The following is a 17,825-nucleotide window of genomic DNA, read 5'->3' on the forward strand; positions in this document are numbered from 1 at the left end:
TATTTGACCCTTTGAATTCAGTTGCAGCATGGCATATTCTGAGGTATCTCAGGAAAAAGAAGGGGCTTTGGCTTCAACAGATTCAAGGCTTCCTCCAGCCTGCTCCCAGAATGCTACATTTCTGGGGCTACTGCTTAACCCTATAATGGCTTAACCTTATAAATATCTACTCAGAAGTAAGTCTCATTGTTTTTATCAGACTTTGCTCCCGGGTAAATGTTAAATGCACTTAAAATAGGTGTTAAGTATTTAAAAGGAAATGTGTGACTGTTTGAAATTATTTTAATAATGTGCATTTTCAGAGCTAGCAAGAGAACTGGATTTCACAGAGGAACAAATTCATCAGATCCGAATTGAGAATCCTAATTCACTGCAGGACCAGAGTCACGCACTGCTGAAATATTGGCTGGAACGTGATGGGAAACATGCTACTGGTATGCTCAGTTTTAGTAGATACCTTCATTTTCTTGGCAAAAGAGCCTAGTGAGTATACATGTACTTCGCTGAAGTGCAACACTGACAAGAATTCACATGCATAATACAAAGGGGAAAGTGGCAGTACAGTCCCACATTTCCACCCTCTTTCTCCACTGCCAGTGCTGACATCTTTGGTTGACATTCTCACAGCTGTTGTGAAGGAACTGAATGGCCCTGGTTTGCCCTTGAGCTATGCAAAAAATGTCTTCGTAAGAGAGGCATTCCTCTGCACCCAATAAATTGATGAGAATGGCAGACAAAAACCGCAGGAGAAATTTATGACACAGCACCACTCACAGCAGGGTGAGGAGCTGCCAGCTGCCAGTGACCCCCAATAAAGCCCATTTGCAGGCACAATTTGGATTCAAACCTCATCTGTAAATGGACATTTTTGCTCTGCAGGCAGGACCTCAAAGGGGGTTCCTGTAACTGCTGGTCAGCAGATGTAGCAAGCCTCTTTGAACTGTTTATAGGTGGACAACCTTTAGTTATAGGTAAGTAGCCTACCTTTTCCAAGTGTTTGGGGATAACCTCAAGGCGGACAGAAGAAAAAGGCATATATTTTCATCATTCATCTCCAAATTCAAGGTGCTAATGCAGACTTCTGAATTATACTCTTTTGCTGTGTGAATCTGGAGGACAGGGAAAAGAGCACACACAGCTCAAATAAAGTCTGGTCTCTTCTGTATCACAGATTCAAGCCTTACTGAGTGTCTTACAAAAATAAATCGTATGGATATTGTTCATCTCATGGAGAACACTATGGAAACATCCCGAGACCATAATCGCACCTATGCAGAAATTGAACAGACAATAGGACTGGATCATAGTGAAGGTAAGGGTGAACTCACACATCTCTGCTCACTGTTTAGTAACTTGTCGGCACTGATGACACAACCATCAAACCCCTCTTATTGAGAATTCAACCTGATTTGCTTGCACAAAAATTAGGCAGTGGTTAGATTATAGACAGTCTTTGTTGATTACTCATCCTGTTTTGCTTGTGGGGTGTTTGTTTATCCCACACTTTTCAATGCATTTCCCTGTTGTTTACCAACCCTCAAGATGGCAGATTATTTTTTAAAAGTGCATTTGCTGCACTAGGGCAACAGTGCCTTTTAAATCTAAATTTCTGATAAATGCTTGAATCCCTCCCACAAGATAGGGACAATCTGGAGGCATCCAAAGACGGAGCATTCATACAGAGCACATTACATCAACAATGATGCTTTTCAGTATTAGCAGTTTAGACACTCAAGGTGTGAGTCATTCCGTGAGTGTCAAGATGTCTGCATGTGTGTTGGAATCATCTCTCAATGCTTTTAATGCTAGGCTTAGCAGGAGGCATGTGTAGGGTAATGAAACCCTAAAATATCAATATACAGCACAAATGGGAACATTTTTAACTGGAAGGAAAGCTGTGTCCAGTTCTGGGCACCACAGTTCAAGAAGGACACTGACAAACTGGAACGTGCCCAGAGGAGGGCAACCAAAATGGTCAAAAGTCTGGAAACGATGCCTTATGAGGAACGGCTAAGGGAGCTGGGCATGTTTAGCCTGGAGAAGAGGTGGTTAAGGGGTGATATGATAGCCATGCGCAAATATATAAAAGGATGTCATATAGAGGAGGGAGAAAGGTTGTTTTCTGCTGCTCCAGAGAAGCGGACACGGAGCAATGGATCCAAACTACAAGAAAGAAGATTCCACCTAAACATTAGGAAGAACTTCCTGACAGTAAGAGCTGTTCGACAGTGGAATTTGCTGCCAAGGAGTGTGGTGGAGTCTCCTTCTTTGGAGGTCTTTAAGCAGAGGCTTGACAACCATATGCCAGGAGTGCTCTGATGGTGTTTCCTGCTTGGCAGGGGGTTGGACTCGATGGCCCTTGTGGTCTATTGCAACTCTATGATTCTATGATTCAGGTTGCTGTCTGTGGAAGTTGCCTGATGGTATGAGTAGTTAAGCAATGGGGACAATTACCCAGAGGGGTGGTGGGCTCTTCTTCACTGGAGTTCTTCAAACAGAAGCTAAAGAGTAATGTCCTGTGGATGCTCCAGCTCTGGCCTATCTGGATCAAGCTGGGGGTTGGCCTCTGAAGCACCTCCCCCCCAACTCGATGGTTCTATGCTCTATGTCAGCAGACATTTTTGTATGTGCTTTTGTGTGTGGTGCCCCTACATGAAACCTTAGGAAGTGGGAGAAATTCGATTCAGTTCACACTTCAAGATGAACCTTCCTACTTTGTTTATTCCAAACGAATACACAAAAGTGAAACACAGCGATCCTTTGAAATTCACACTTCTGCAAATTATGCAGTACGGCTCTCCAGCCAGGTAATTTGTATGAGGGCAAAGTGTGCATAAAAATGCAAATATTGGGGGAAATTGCTTTGCAGAAATATGTATATTAGGCAAAAAAATTCATGCAATGGAAAAATGTGTACTGAAATAATAATGAATTTTCAGGAGCAATTTTTTTAAAAAAATTGCAAGCTGATGTGGAAAGGCATAGAATTTAAGATTAGAAAAACAAGAAACAGAGAGAAACCAAAACTGACAGATTTGCCTCTCCCTACTCAGCACCACCACAAATCTGCAGGTAGATGTAAACTGGGCAGACCTTCCCAATTTATATGGGAAGACCAAATAATTGTTTTTACCTTGCTGTAGGTTTTTCTGCACTCCGTGAAGATCTGTACAGCACAAGAGATAAGAAGGAAGAAGAGCATTCTTTTTCTAAAGACAGTGAGCCATCAGATCACCCTCCCCTTGTCTCTGAGGAAGACATTTCTGTGAGTTACTCACCCTTGCATGACGGCACACCTAGAGGTGAGGCGGAACTGTCCATTACAGAACTCCTACGACAAGCACACAAGGAGCGAGTGGAAGCTGAATTCTCAGGGAAATCTCATGCGCTGCCAGAAGATTCATCTACTACACAAGAATACTTGTAAGAATCCCAAGATTGCAGACCCAAAATGATGGCATATTGTGAGAAATGTACCGTACGCTCTGTTGACCTCTATAAAACACACACACAAGTGCACTATTTAGATTCCATATATTATGTTTTCTGTTTCACAAACTAAATTGATTTAAGACACCTGCTTTCAGAGCTGCAAGTTCTTCATGCTCATGTATTCAGAGCAGACACACATTAGAAAGTGTTATATTCTCAGTCAAATATGAACTCTATGTGACTATAGACATACGTCAGTTAGAGGAATTACTGAGCCAATGAATTTCCAAAGGACAAAAGAGAGAAAAATTAGGGGTTGTATCCAATTGTATCCCTCAACTCACGGAAGGATTTTTCCTCCAGTGGAGTCTATGAACAGAAGGTAGAGGAGGATTTTTTGGGATGGGTGACCACCTGGGACTGGGAACACAATTGCACTGTCTTGAGTTCCATAATGGGAGAAAGGCAAGATATAAATGTAAGAAAATAAAATAGGAAAACATAATAGGGAAGTTCCAATATATTTCCAAGCAAGAAAGAAGTGTTGAACCGTTAAGAGCAAGGATGGAGAGTGGTCCTCCTAAGGTTTATATTAAACTAATGTAAACCTTAAAGTCATCTTGAATATTTACCCTGACATTCAGTGCTTATTCACTAGAATTTACCCTGACATTCAGTGCTTATTCACTAGAAACATAGAACATATAATAATTAGGTACCTTGAATTCAACTTTAATTCACAGTGTCACAACTTCTGGAGCAACACAGGCACCAAAAGGAGAAAAAGCAACAAGCATTCCCAGCGAAAAGTCTGAGGGCTCTACTGCAGGCTCTGAGGATCTTGAAAGGCCATACCTTCATACCCCAACATCTAGTGAACGAACAGATTCACCCATTGTGCAAGAACCTGAAGACCACCAAGAAGATCTTTATCCAAGGAAAAATAGTCTGGTGATTGTGGAATCAATTGATGAACACCCAGAAGAGTCAGAAAGATATGAAGAAGAGTTGCTGGAAAAGGTAAGTGTTACCGCTCGCTTGATGAATCACAATGTTACTCCTGCACACATCAGAGGAATTATTATTCAGGGGAGTAACATCTTTAATCTGATCTTAGTCAGTACCAAGGAACAAAATGTATGAATAATAAATACCAATGTTCCTCCACACATAACTGGCCAAAACCAATTCCAACTACAAACAGAATATAAATGAAAGAAATCTGCCGTTGAAAACACAAAGCGGTAGGTAGCACAGAAGGGGAAAAGTAGACAGAAAACTTCTGTCAACTAGGTTTAGAATAGGATGAACATGGCAGCAACCCAAAATAAAATGTTCCAGAATGGATTCATGAAAGAGAATGTATTGCTAAAGAAATCCTTTGGAAAAGAATAGTGAATATCCTATATTTAGTACAACTAAGAGCTTCACAGGGGACGCAGGTGGCGCTGTGGGTTAAACCACAGAGCCTAGGACTTGCAGATTAGAAGGTCGGCGGTTCAAATACCCGCGATGGGGTGAGCTCCTGTTGCTCGGTCCCTGCCCCTGCCAACCTAGCAGTCTGAAAGCACATCAAATAGCAAGTAGATAAATAGGTACCGCTCTGGCGGGAAGGTAAACAGCGTTTCCGTGCACTGCTCTGGTTTGCCAGAAGTGACTTAGTCATGCTGGCCACATGACCTGGAAGTTGTACCCTGGCTCCCTCGCCAATAAAGCGATATGAGTGCTGCAACCGCAGAGTGGGCCACGACTGGACCTAAAAGTCAGGGGTCCCTTTACCTTTTAAGGGCTTCACAGATGCCATTTTCCCCTGTATGGAGATGATAGGAACCTATAAGCTGCTCCATACCAAGTCATTGGTCTCTGTAGCTCAATATTGTCTGCATTGACCAGGATGTCAGGCAGGACTCATTCTCAGCCCTTCCTAAAGATTCTGGAAATTGAACCCAGGATCTTCTGCATGCAAAGGAGATTCCCAGATCTCTGTGTAGGGTTGGGTGGGGTGGGGATGCAGGAAATGTTTGGAAGCCAATATGTGCCTTTCTTATTGGTGTATATGCAACAAACAAAACATTGATGTGTTGACATCCTACATGTCAGCGTTCCTCTTCCTTTGTTTTACAGAGAGGTCGTTAGTGATTAGTGGAAGCTCTTTGGCTCTGTTCAGAATTGGACCTGTCACATGCAACTATTTCACACACAAATTCCCTCAAACAGAAACACCTCATTTTTTGCCAAGGCCAATTATGAAATTTGGACCCTATCCTACTTCAAATTGGGTGTGTCAGCCAAATGTTATTCAGCCCACCCCTCTCCCCAAGCACCTGCATCCAGTCCTGCTGCCCCTTTCCAGGTATCTGGCAGTGGGGAGGTTTGATGAAGGCGTATCTGAAAGATTTGTATTCCCTTTTTTTCTCACTAGCATCTCTTGTAACTACCTAATGGCAACACCCCAGACATCAGGACTTCTAGGAAATAAGGTGTCTGAGGATGGGCATCAAGTACCCTGGAAACATGCTCCAATATTCTCTGTATCTGGGATGCTGCTAAGTATGCCCACTCTGTGGTTTAAACAACACGCAAAGCATGTTGTTTCCAGGGCACTTGCTGAGGACAATCTGAGGAATCCTGGGAAACTTTACTCTCTGGTGCACGGAATGCGGAGAGGCACTCCATTTGCATTCCAAGCCAAGTCATGCACTTCAGCAACAACGCTTGAGCTCACATTGCTTTTGTCCACATATAATGCTGACCATATAAACCATGGTTAGGGAAATTAGCTTGTGCATAAGCAGTCCCTCCCAGTCGCTTCCCCATGGAGTGACTGGCCTAGCATTATACATGAACAAACCACACAATCAGAAGCCTTTTCTCTCTCTTTGACTTCTCCTGCCCAGGTTTATTTCCTTTTAAAAAAAAAAGTTTATACCCAGCAGATCTTTTTTTTAACAGTGAATTGTATACCTTTTAATTAAATAATTAAATACAAAAGCTTTTCTCTGATTAGATTTATAGAGAATGGAAAGTTTTTGGATTGTATCCAAGTTGTTCAAGCACTTTGCACCTTGGCTAATACATGATTTCAAATAACAACAACGACAACAAAAATAGTCTAGATGGTATCACACATTTAAAGGCAATTTTAGTGTCTCATGTTATGCTTAAGGGAAGAAGTAATGCAGCTTCTGTTAAAGCTGTGAGCATTTGTGTTGTTTCCATTGTGCTAATAGAAGAGGGGCCAAATGCTGTTCATTCACACCATGCTACTATATCTGTATGATAAGAGCCATGCTTCCATGCTTCCACTAGGAGCTAGCAGAGGAATTAGGTGAGCTGGAGGCCAGCTCAGATGAGGAAGAGATGGTAACTACCAGGGTCGTTCGCCGCCGGGTGATTATTCAGGTACAGGAGTGTTGAACTACTGCACGTGCCAGTGGCAATTATGTCCTGGTTACACCTCTAGGACCCACCCTTTCCCAAATTCCTGTTCCTGAAGCAACCCCTTGGCTGGTATTGCACTGATGAATTTGGCATGTTCCTGAATAATGCATGTCTATTGAGTAACATAGATAACTTTTTCTACTTTGATTTGGGAAAGCTTGGAAGAGAAAAGAGAAACCCAATAGGGTTGTTGCCCAATGTGCATTTTGAGGAAGAATGTCCCATGTCCCACTAAGAGTTGCTGCTTCAACACTACTTCCTATTAGGTCAAATGATTTCTGTTTGCCTATTGGTTCAAGGTTTCTTTGCATGTTTTTAAATATTGGTTTGCAGAACCTTTAATGGAGTTTTAACAACTATGCTTCAGTGCTTCCTGATTCATTCATTTCCCCCTTGCTTTAATCAACTAACCTCTTTTGTACAATTTATTTAAAGCAACCACTTTAATTTATGAATTTTGTTCTTTGACCAACAGTCTGATGATATGCCCGAAATGCCACCAGAAGCTGTAACAGAGGAGCAGTACACAGATGAACATGGCCATATTGTGGTGAAGAAGGTACAATTTAACATTAAGATGTTGACTTAATGGGAAATGCAGGAAGAGCAGGGGTTTTCTTTGTAAATTAAAGCTACGCTTGGGTCCTTTTGTGTGCTATGGAGTTAAATTAAAAGCCTACAATGAGACTCCTTCAGTGTCTGTTAATGATTGGGGTTTTTCTGGTCTGTGTCAGTTTCACATATATTCCATCCTGTTTCTGCATTAGCATTATTTTTTGCACATCTCTTCACAAAATGCATTTTTTGATGCACAGACTGGACTAAATCCTCAGAACTCTGTCTATTCCAATGGGAATTGGACACTTTAGTGGCATTCCTGGCCCAAACTGCAGACTAACATGTTGATATGTGCTCATTCTACATGGCACGTCAAGGACAAGCTGGCACAAACTGGGGCAGCAGTGGCTGTGACAACTACTGCAATAAAATTTCTATGCGGTCACAAAGGAAGCCACAGTTGTCAATCTCACATAAGTTACTTCTATGATGCCCTGCAGAGCACCTTTGAGGCCTAGTTAGTAACCCAGGAACACACTCAACAGCATGAGTTTTCCTCTATATCAGGGCTTTGTTGGTGGAAAACAATACATCAGAATCAGCGTGAAGGTTGGTAATAAAAGTATCCAAGGCTGCAATCCATGCACACTTAGCCTGGATAACACCCACTGAGCACAGTGGGACATTTGTGAGTAACCATTCTAGGATTGCACTGTATGGCCAGTTTGCATGGTACTGCACAGACATGTGTGAAACATGCTCATCAGTTTTGCAAGTGTGATCTGGGAGATTCTGCTAGGTTCTTGATAACAAATACTTTCTGCAAGGCTTACTCTTTAAAAATAGTTTCTAAAGATACTCTTCCAAAGGAAAAAATCCATGGTCTGACTGGGAGGCCTAGCCACTATTTAAAGAGGTGAGCTTATTAAGGTTCATTGGAATTAAGGTACTTAGGCGAACTGATTTTGAACATCTAGCCTTTCATTTACCTCGTATTACCTGCTAATAGAATGGATACAGTGATGCCTCCAGCCCCTTTGGGAAGGGTTATTCTGTTTGCAGATGAATAGAAGATGCTGCACTTACAAAATTGTACATTATGACTGCTATTGTTTTAAAACTCTTAATAATGATGTCATTCCATTAGGTCACTAGAAAAATCATCAGGCGATTCACTTTACCAGATGGCACAGAAAAGGAAGAAGTTGTGATGCAAGGAGAACCTCAGGAGCCTGTTAAGGTGGAAGAGGGAGATGGATATTCCAAAGTCATAAAGCGAGTTGTGCTGAAGAGTGACAGCGAGCAATCAGAGGTTAGTTTGATTGATTGAATGAAAAATGAATTGGGAAAGTTAACAGTAGTATTACCTCAAGAGAGTTTCGTCTGGCCATTGTGTTTAAGTTGCAACCTCCCCTCACTTGGTTGCAAGTCTGCACACTTCTAAGGGCCTTTTCATACATGTCCTGGGTTTTAAGGTTGCACATGTAGAGGCAAGTTGTGATCTGTAGATTGTGAAAAGCAAGTAGATGAATCCAGGGCATACCCATTTCGAAATCTGCACATCATGTTTTCTAAATCACTTTGCTGCTGGGAATATGACTGGAATATCTACAGGAAGGTTATCACTTGTATTTGGAGAACATTGAACATTTCACCCAGGAGGGAACCTTGAAAATGTCCATTCAGTCTAAGAGTTGCACTGAGGGTGAAGGGTGAGGGAGGAGGTAGAGTGAGTAGTATCCTATTGAGTAGAGATATGTTTTCTCCAACATCAGACAGTAAAACTAATCCTCCATCTATTCTCATACACGTCTGCCTTATTAGAAATCCCTGTTTCTAACTAGCAAGTATCATGACCCCAAACCCAATTGATCACAGGACTTTGAAGAAGATATAGAACTCAACAAGACTCCTTGATGTCAGCACAACCAGATCATCAAGGAGATTGGGCTTCCTTTTTTATCTTAAACCTTTTCAGACCTAGGGCCTACTTTTCACCCAGACCTGCATTGGGGAACCCATTCCTTAATCTTTTATCACATAGTAGTGCTCCTCTTGCAATCAACCTTGAAATTGGCTGCGGCCCACTACTGGGTCATGACCCACCAGCTGAAGACCAGTGATAAAGGCCTTTTCAGCTTCCATAAAGCCTGTGATGCCCGCAACTCTTGGCTGAAATAACATTCCCCATAGCTTAGTAGGAACTGCCTAGGTCGTTGACTACTTAAAGAAGCCTACCTTGACCTGGTCTTGGCCAGCTGAACAGGATAGCATATGGGTACTCTGCTAATGGGATCTTCAGCTGACTGGCCTACTCCTAAATTCAAGGTACTCACATTAGCCGGGGCCCAAAGCCATTTCTGCAACATGCAGAGAACTGTTCTCTCGGCAACAGTCAGATTCAGAGGGGGAAGTACAAATAGAAAGGTCACAGAGCATTTACATTTTATGATATGCATAGTGAAACTGCAGGAATTGAGGTTTTCATTTGGAAGGAGTTTGCCATATGATTTGTGATGTCTACATCAAGCTAAGACCATCTTAATTCCTATAGTAAACTGATTACACATCCTGGAAGAAATTTTGTGACGAAATTTAGAATTCATTGATTTCTTGCAAAATTTTGCAACCAGGACAAGTTGAGCATATCTTTAAATTTATGTATTATGTTCACTTAGAATGATAAGCCAAAACTCAGTATCATTCATTTCAGATGTTAACTAAGCAATCCTTGTTTTGAGCTCTCCTTAGTAGCGTGTGCTCACAATCACACAACTTATCCGTGAAACCTTTCTTCACCAGGTGACCTTTTCTGAGCCAAGTGTACAGAGTGCCTCAGAATTTCAGTCTGAACCAGTGGAAGGCCGCAAGGTCAGCAAAGTTGTGAAGACTACGGTTGTACATGGGGAGCGAATGGAGAAGCACCATGGAGATGCTAGCTTAGCAACTGATCTTCCCTCAGCCAAAGATGACTTTGAAGAGGTAAAATATTGCCTTTTCGACATGTCTTTGGAAGTGTCAGCCTGGAATACCACTGTAAAATCATATGGGAAGAAGAATATACATAAACCGGAGTAGTTTACTGCAGTGAAGTACATTTGAAGCCTTGTTTCTAAGTAAAGTTTACCTGTCCTTTAATATGTTCAGAGCAACTCAAAATAAAAAGTCCAAATTAGAAAATACACAAAACCACTACAATAAATGTACTGTATGAGACACCTGATGAGACCCAGTTAATATTCTAGGAACATCTGATTGTGCCATATTCTTAAAGCTAAGCAGATGTACAGCTGATTAATGACTCAGTAGGATACCACTGGGAGGAAGACCTTGAGGTCTTCTGCAGGAAATCAGGATTGGAATTTAAAAAAACCAACGCATTTTATTTTAATCCAATTGCATCACCATATCTCAGTTTAAGTATCCAGAACACCCTTCCATGACGTTACTACTTTATCTGCACTGCTTTCCAACTATTGTAGCAGCAGACCCTCCCATTTCACTGGAGACCCTCCGCCCACAAAATACTCATTAACCGAACTCAGGAAACAATTCAGGAGGCTTCTCACTGGAAGTAACTCTCAGTTTCTCCAACTCAGTAATTTCCAATATTCTCATTAGATGTTCCTTTCACACTTAAAATTTACATTTTTCCTTCTGTCAAAATGGTGGCATAGAAAGACATTCACATTCCTTTTATCACTGCAGTACTTCTTCACACTGTCACACAAGCACGTATTCATTGTGACCTACAAGAATGGGTTCACCTCAGTCTGGTGAGACACTGAAAATTAATTACATTAGCTGCGTAATTAATTACCATCAAGTACTCAAGCCTCCCATTCACCCCATAAATTGCCTATAAACTGATTCAAAGAAGAATGCTCTGGAAACCAACAAGCTATGGGGGTGATCCTGCTGTTGAAAATCACACAAGACATTCAGTAGATGCCAAAGTTTACTTTATCACGCATTCTACCATACATAATCTACATCTGATTTAGGGCAAAATCATCTTTACCTCTTGGCAGAATGACACAAAATGTCCAAAGTAGCTCTGATAACCCTGGGGTAGTTTGGCCATTTTATTTGGTTATCATGGTCCACTGTCCATATGTTGACTAAGGGTTTTTATGCTGTTTTATGGATGTTCTACATTCACAGATTAAATATCTGAGATTAGATTAATTATGCAGTATATACAATTATAAATAAATAAATAAATATAGGCAAGGGATGTAGAGCCTCCGTCCAAGAAGACCACAACTCCCATCATCCCTAGCCCATCAGCCATGTTGGCTATGGCTGATAACAGCTCTAGTCCAGGAACGTCTGGAGGGCCACAGGTCACCATCCCTGATAGACATTGTATGTCTTGATTATATGGGTCTCCTGGGAAGACATTTCAGAACTGCCAAATGTATCCTGATTCTCATAAGTGCAAAGGCAGGATCTGGCTTCACTAATCTAGGACTAGTCCTGGGGTGAGAGCTGGAAATTTGTAACACCTGGAAGGGGGGAGGGGAGTGCAAAAATCCAGTTTTTGGAAATGTATTCTGGAGCAGGACTGTGAAGTTCATCTATCGCTACTGGAAATAATGCATTTTTCTAACAGTGGCAGAGAGGTGTAGATTCAGTTGTGACCCCTCAAAATTCACAGTAAGTACAGAAGACTCCTATAGGTTTAAGACAGACAAAATGCAATGAATTTGAATCCATGGGCAGTAAGTGACAATATATTTTACATTAGCAAAAGCTGAAGTGGATGGTTTGTTGTTTGTTTGATTGTTTTTTGGCTAACTTTCTTTTTCTCATTGGCTCTGGACTTCCTCCAGCATTTCAGCAGGTTGGAAAATTTAAGCTGTGCTTTAAAAGTCCTTTGTGGTATGGTTCTGTTTCTTGTTTCACTTTAGGCCCTGAACTATGCAGGTAACAAAATGAAAATTGAAGTCCCTCCTTTAGTAGAGAAAGAGGTCATGAAAGAGGATGGCTCAGTTATTAAAAGGTTTGGGTTGGCATGGCAGTGAACTTCTTAATGGCAAAAGATTAACAAACTAACAGAAATTGTGTGGGAAATGAAATAATGTCAGCTTTGAATCTCATCACCTTAAGCTTTTCTTGAAAATACTAAGTGATCGACACTAAGGCCACTTCTGGACTGTCACTATTTTGCAGGTATGATTCAGTCACATACCTGCACATTTAGGCTGAAAATACCCCTCGCATTTTGGTTCGGAGTCACTAAGTCCATTTTACATACTTTGATCTCCAGAAATATGTTCACCGGAACTCTATGCTTGACCTTTTCTCTGTAACAGACACAACTGAAGCATCACTAAAAATAGGTTCAGAAGAGGAAATTTGTCTTCTCAAGCTTCAAGTTTGCCATTCAGACAGACAAGTGGGGCTGCAGTGCATGCCTAGCCAGGGGACAAGAGGGGTGGTTCTGTCCAGGGCTTCAGCCAAGGCTTTTTCTCAGCTGGAACTCAGTTCTGGCACCTCTCAGGTGGGTGCCATTGAACTAATTGTACAACCAAAACGGCTTCTCCAGTGTTTCATAGTCAAATGTTCTGAGGCTGACTTGCCCTAGTATCTCAATGCTTTGGTTCAGATGTCATGGTTAGAGGAAACGTATGAGTAGATGCTGGGATAAGGCAGCCATGATGTATTCTCTCTACTTATTTCACAATCCACATTTTTATTGTGGTTTGTAATTTCTGTTAAGCTATAGCCTAACTCAGATTACCTGAGAGTAAACACTGAATTCAATAGGGCTTACTTTTGAGTAGACATGGTTGGGAAGACTTGGTGGTTTGCTTTCCCACCTCGTTTCTTCCCCCTTTGTTTTCCATTTTATGATATCATACACTGGCTTAACATGGGTGGAGCCATCGTGTTTCCCACTTATGATTTTACCATGACAATAGTCAAGACTGACAATGTATATACTATGTGGCATCTTGGCTACTTTTAAGACTATACATAATGATGACTATGTATGTAGAAAAGATGGAAGGATGAAATGGGGACCAAGGAATGGTTTAGTTGCATAAAGAAACCCTTTAATAAAGCAATAAGGGAGTGGGAGGTACATTAGCTGGTTAGGGAGATGCCGCATTCAAAGAAAATCCAGCACATCATGGTCCATTCATTTCTTTGTCTGCATGAAGAAGATGTGTAGATGCCCATACTAGACCAAGGTGGCTCCCCAGGAAATAACAAGCAAACAGATCCTCCATGCAAGATTAAAGTAACAAACAACAGAAACTGTTTTGGTTCGTGTACTTTAGAAAGTCTTAGAAGACGGGGTTGATGTCATTTCTCATAGCTTCCTTCTCAAAAAAATAAATAAAATAGAAATGTTAACCACCCACATTCACTAGACAAGCCCCATTTAACATTCTGTTTTCTTTGATGTCACTGTGATATTTATCAAAGCAGATTTAAGATGATGGCTGGAAACAGTCATATACCATGAACTACCTTTTCAAAGGTCAAAACTGTCTCCAGAACAAGTTGGTACAGATCAGTTCTTGAACCAGTCCCCACCCCCACCCCACCACAGTTGTCACTTGCCATGTGACAAATATATACCAGAAATTCATATTGCTGGATAAAGGCATTTAATCCAAATCCTTGAAACGCCAATGTGACGCGGGATTGCTGCCTTGTTCACAAAGTGGAGGAAAGCATGCATTCTACCCTTAAACAGGCTAGTGGCAAAATGATGGCATTTCCAGTTTTTTTTGAAAATAGTATATTAATCTCCCACCTTTCCTCCATCATGGATCTCAAAGTTACATATATATGGGTTTCCCCAGTGGCTTCCCATCCAGGCACTGAGTCAAGGCAGACTGGCTTATGTCAGCAAGGTGGCTGCATCTTCTGCCCTTACTCCATGTCTGGGGACAGTTGACAGTTCTAACGAAGTACTTCCTAAGTGCAAGTATATTATAAATTTTGGAGTTAGCCTAGTCAACAGGACAAAATGCTAGAGTGAATACAGTCTATAAGCTCTTGTCTGTGATTAGTGGAAGCTGTGTGAGAACAGTATTAAGCGGTTCACGGCTAAGGATAGCATGGGTCTTAACTGGTGAAGGTAAATCAGCATGGAGAGCAGATGCAGTAGAAATATTTAACAAACATGATTTACTTATCATCATGCTAGGTTTAGCACCCTGAAAAGGCTTGCATGGTTATTTCAAGCTTTTTTAATGGCTGTGCATGGAAGCATGTGTTTTTAAGGCCCAGTTCCAGAAGGTGGGCATCTTACCATGTTAAAAAACAAAACAAAAAAATGAACAATTTTGTTCATTTGAAGTTAAAAATTATATTGTGGTACAAGCTTTCATTGGTGGTATTATTAGCATCAGTATCAATAATAAAATTTCATTATTGTTGTTATATTCCACCTTTCTATTAGAATAGTTAAGGCAGCTCACATCCATATCCTTGCTGCAGTCAATTTCACTGGACCTATTATGTCTCAAAAACATTATTATTAGAAAAGGGAAATTCCATTTCCTTCTTAGCATATGCTACGATTGCTCACTCTTTACCCATCATTTTCCTGCAGGACAACAATGAGTAAAGCCAGTACCCAGAAGAGGACTGTGGTTAAGGACCAGTATGGAAACCGTATTCATGTGGAACTGCTGGAGGACACACCAGAAGCACTACCCCGGGATGACCTTCAGCATGACCTCCAGCAACTACTGAGACATTTCTGCAAAGATGAGTGGAAGAAAGAGGCCAAATGAGATGCTGCTAAAATCTCACCCACAGACCAACACACATATCCATTCAATATCCAGAATTCACTTTCTTCTTTTGCTGTAGATGACATAACATAATCACTAGAGGACACTAACATTTCGACTTGGCATATAGTATAGGGTTGTTTTTCTTTTCTTTTTTCTTTTCAAATATCTGTAAGCTAATTTGTGACCAAAGATAGCATCCTTCATTTGGGATGGTTTGTCTACTAAAAGTCATTGACTTTGTGCTATACTGGAAACTTGTCAAGATTGCCATCTTTGTTGTTCCTTTGCTTCTGCATCCGATCCATACAAACATAGCTTCTTCCACAGGCCTCTTCAAATCACAATGTATGTGCATTTTTTTAAAAAAGGGATGCTAACATTAACCTGTAAATAGCTAAAGTGCTTGGACTCACAAGACTGAAAGAAAGAAACACTGCCTTTCGTGACTACTTTTAGGATTGAGAACTACACGGTCTGTTGAAACTGTTGAAGAGCGATTAATTACTCTTCCGTTGAATATACAACATGGATCTACTGAGAAGGAAGCATGTCAGCCTCCCATGTTTATAGGACTTCCAGTTTGTTGATCTCCTTGACTTGAAAGTTTCTGAGAGTCAGGCTGAAACCTCAAACTCCAGCTGTTGCCAGCTGAATGCAGCCACCCCTGCTTTATGACTCCTGGGAAGCCACCTAAAGAATTCCTGAAGAAATAAATACCCAGTTAGATATAACTTGCTAGCAGCTATATCTGTGGCACATTTGCATACTGTATTCAAATCTTTTAGACTGGAACAAGAGGCAAGGTGCATTACAAACAAACAAAAAAGCTCTAACTCCTGTAATTTCCTGTTTTCATCACTGCTTTAGCAAACCACGCTGTCTTATTGGTGGTTATTCCTGCTGGCCACTGCACTGTAGATAACTTGATAAGGGAAAAGAAACCCTTTCCCACTCTTAAGAAAGGTTACTCTAAATTTATCACATTCTATCAAGACTGTCTCTTAACCTGGTTTATGCATGTGGCATTGGGAAACACAATCTCAACCCTCTTGTAACCATGTCAACAGATTATCTCTCTCAGCACTGAGCGAGCGGAGCTTAACCTTCCATTTGAGATTGTTCTTCAGAGATTTGCTTATGGAGGGATATGAATCCATTGGGCATTTGTTTTTTTGTTGTCGTTTTATTTATATTCCTTAACCAACTTTCAGGAATCATCATGTAAATGTCTGCACTTTGATTTTTCCAAGAAGGGCATATGCGACTCTGGAATTATTCTGTGGTCTGTACCTAATTCTAATAGTGGTCTGGAGCTCTGTTGCATTTTAACATATATATGTAATTATATATATTATATATATACATATAAAATGATATACATTTTGAATCAGTTATTTGATAAAGACAAAGTATATTCAACAAGGATGAGTCAAGTCCTCCAGGGTTGATATTTTTCAAAACCTAGCCAGATTTTCCTTCTTGTAAAAAATAATAATAATAATTGACTCAGTGCTCAGAATACCGAAAATAAATGTTACAAATGGCACCTCTTCATTTAACTAACCATGTGGAGAGAAAGGAAACGTTTTAGGGTGTTTGGCCACTTGCTAAAAAGCTACCCAAAGTGCCATTCTAACATTTTTCTATTTGGTTACCAAGCACTTGTGACTGCCAAAATGGAAGGAGACCCATTTCAGGACACACAATAGCTCATTTCTCATTGTCAAGAACATCACTGGTTGACCTTCAAGACTGGGGCTCTAAAAGAAACGCATTTCTGTTGTGTACTTTGCGGTGCAGATGATGTTCTGTGTAACAGCATAATGGCTATCCTCCTTTATCGGTTTTGATTTTTTGCTGTGTTATCAGAGAACTTGAATACTGTGAGAAGAAGTGATTTTAAGTTGATGAGTCAGCATCTTGTTCCCATGGTGATAACACTAACTGAATATATCTATGAGGGCATGTATTAGTTAAAAAGATTTTAAAAAAGACAAAACAAAACAACAACACTAACAATACATAGCTGCAACGTGTACAATGGCTGATTTAATTAAATAAAAATGTACAAGTGTTAAATGTAGCACTAATTGTATGCCTTTCTTTGGTACAAGTTTAGCAGGGCTGATTTAGGTGCAAAATGGCAAACTTAGCAACCTCTACATATTATTACAACTATCATTATTACCTCTGCATAACCAAGAATCGAATTTGGTTGTTTAATTTAAAGTATAGGAAACAGAAGACACTGTGTATTGCTTTCCGTTCATAAAAGAATGGATCTTGATGTTGTCTTATTGGTAGCAGCTTCAGTGCATTACTTACTAGGCATGGTGGTTATATTCCAGAAATGATGTCATGTGTGTGTTTTGTTTCATTGTTTGCCAATTGTTCTGACATAGATAAGCCATAGAGTTGGAAGGGACCCTGAGGACCATCTAGTCCAACCCTCTGTAATGCAGGAATAGGCAGCTGTCCCATACAGGGATTGAACCTGCAACCTTGGCATTATCAGCATCACTCTCTAACCAACTGAGCTATCCAGATGGTAACTCTTTTATGAAGATGGTAACATCAACTTGACGGGTAAACTGCAGACATTCCCTCCTATGCATGAATCCCAATAGGCAA

At 40.7% G+C, this 17,825-nt stretch overlaps 1 protein-coding gene and 1 long non-coding RNA gene across 52 annotated transcripts in view; one reads left to right on the plus strand and one right to left on the minus strand.

Annotated features, from left to right (window-relative positions):
* Positions 1–17,277, plus strand: part of ANK2 (ankyrin 2) — a 313,351-nt gene extending 296,074 nt beyond the window's left edge. For 47 of the 50 annotated variants that reach the window (XM_083456942.1, XM_083456952.1, XM_083456921.1 and 44 more), the window contains 10 exons: positions 303–434; positions 1,172–1,312; positions 3,144–3,423; positions 4,176–4,452; positions 6,742–6,834; positions 7,349–7,432; positions 8,579–8,743; positions 10,234–10,413; positions 12,345–12,436; positions 15,008–17,277. In XM_083456942.1, coding sequence (XP_083313068.1) covers positions 303–434; positions 1,172–1,312; positions 3,144–3,423; positions 4,176–4,452; positions 6,742–6,834; positions 7,349–7,432; positions 8,579–8,743; positions 10,234–10,413; positions 12,345–12,436; positions 15,008–15,191 — 1,628 coding nt within the window. In that variant the 3' untranslated portion in view covers positions 15,192–17,277. The remainder of the gene's footprint in view (positions 1–302; positions 435–1,171; positions 1,313–3,143; positions 3,424–4,175; positions 4,453–6,741; positions 6,835–7,348; positions 7,433–8,578; positions 8,744–10,233; positions 10,414–12,344; positions 12,437–15,007) is intronic. The other 3 variants (XM_083456956.1, XM_083456955.1, XM_083456916.1) reach the window with 2 other exon arrangements.
* LOC310685435 overlaps positions 1–17,825 on the minus strand; it is a 36,288-nt gene that overhangs the window by 12,924 nt on the left and 5,539 nt on the right. The window lies entirely within an intron of this gene.

This window comes from Podarcis tiliguerta (genome assembly GCF_965153285.1).
Source record: "Podarcis tiliguerta genome assembly, chromosome: 9".
NCBI classification, from domain to species: domain Eukaryota; kingdom Metazoa; phylum Chordata; class Lepidosauria; order Squamata; family Lacertidae; genus Podarcis; species Podarcis tiliguerta.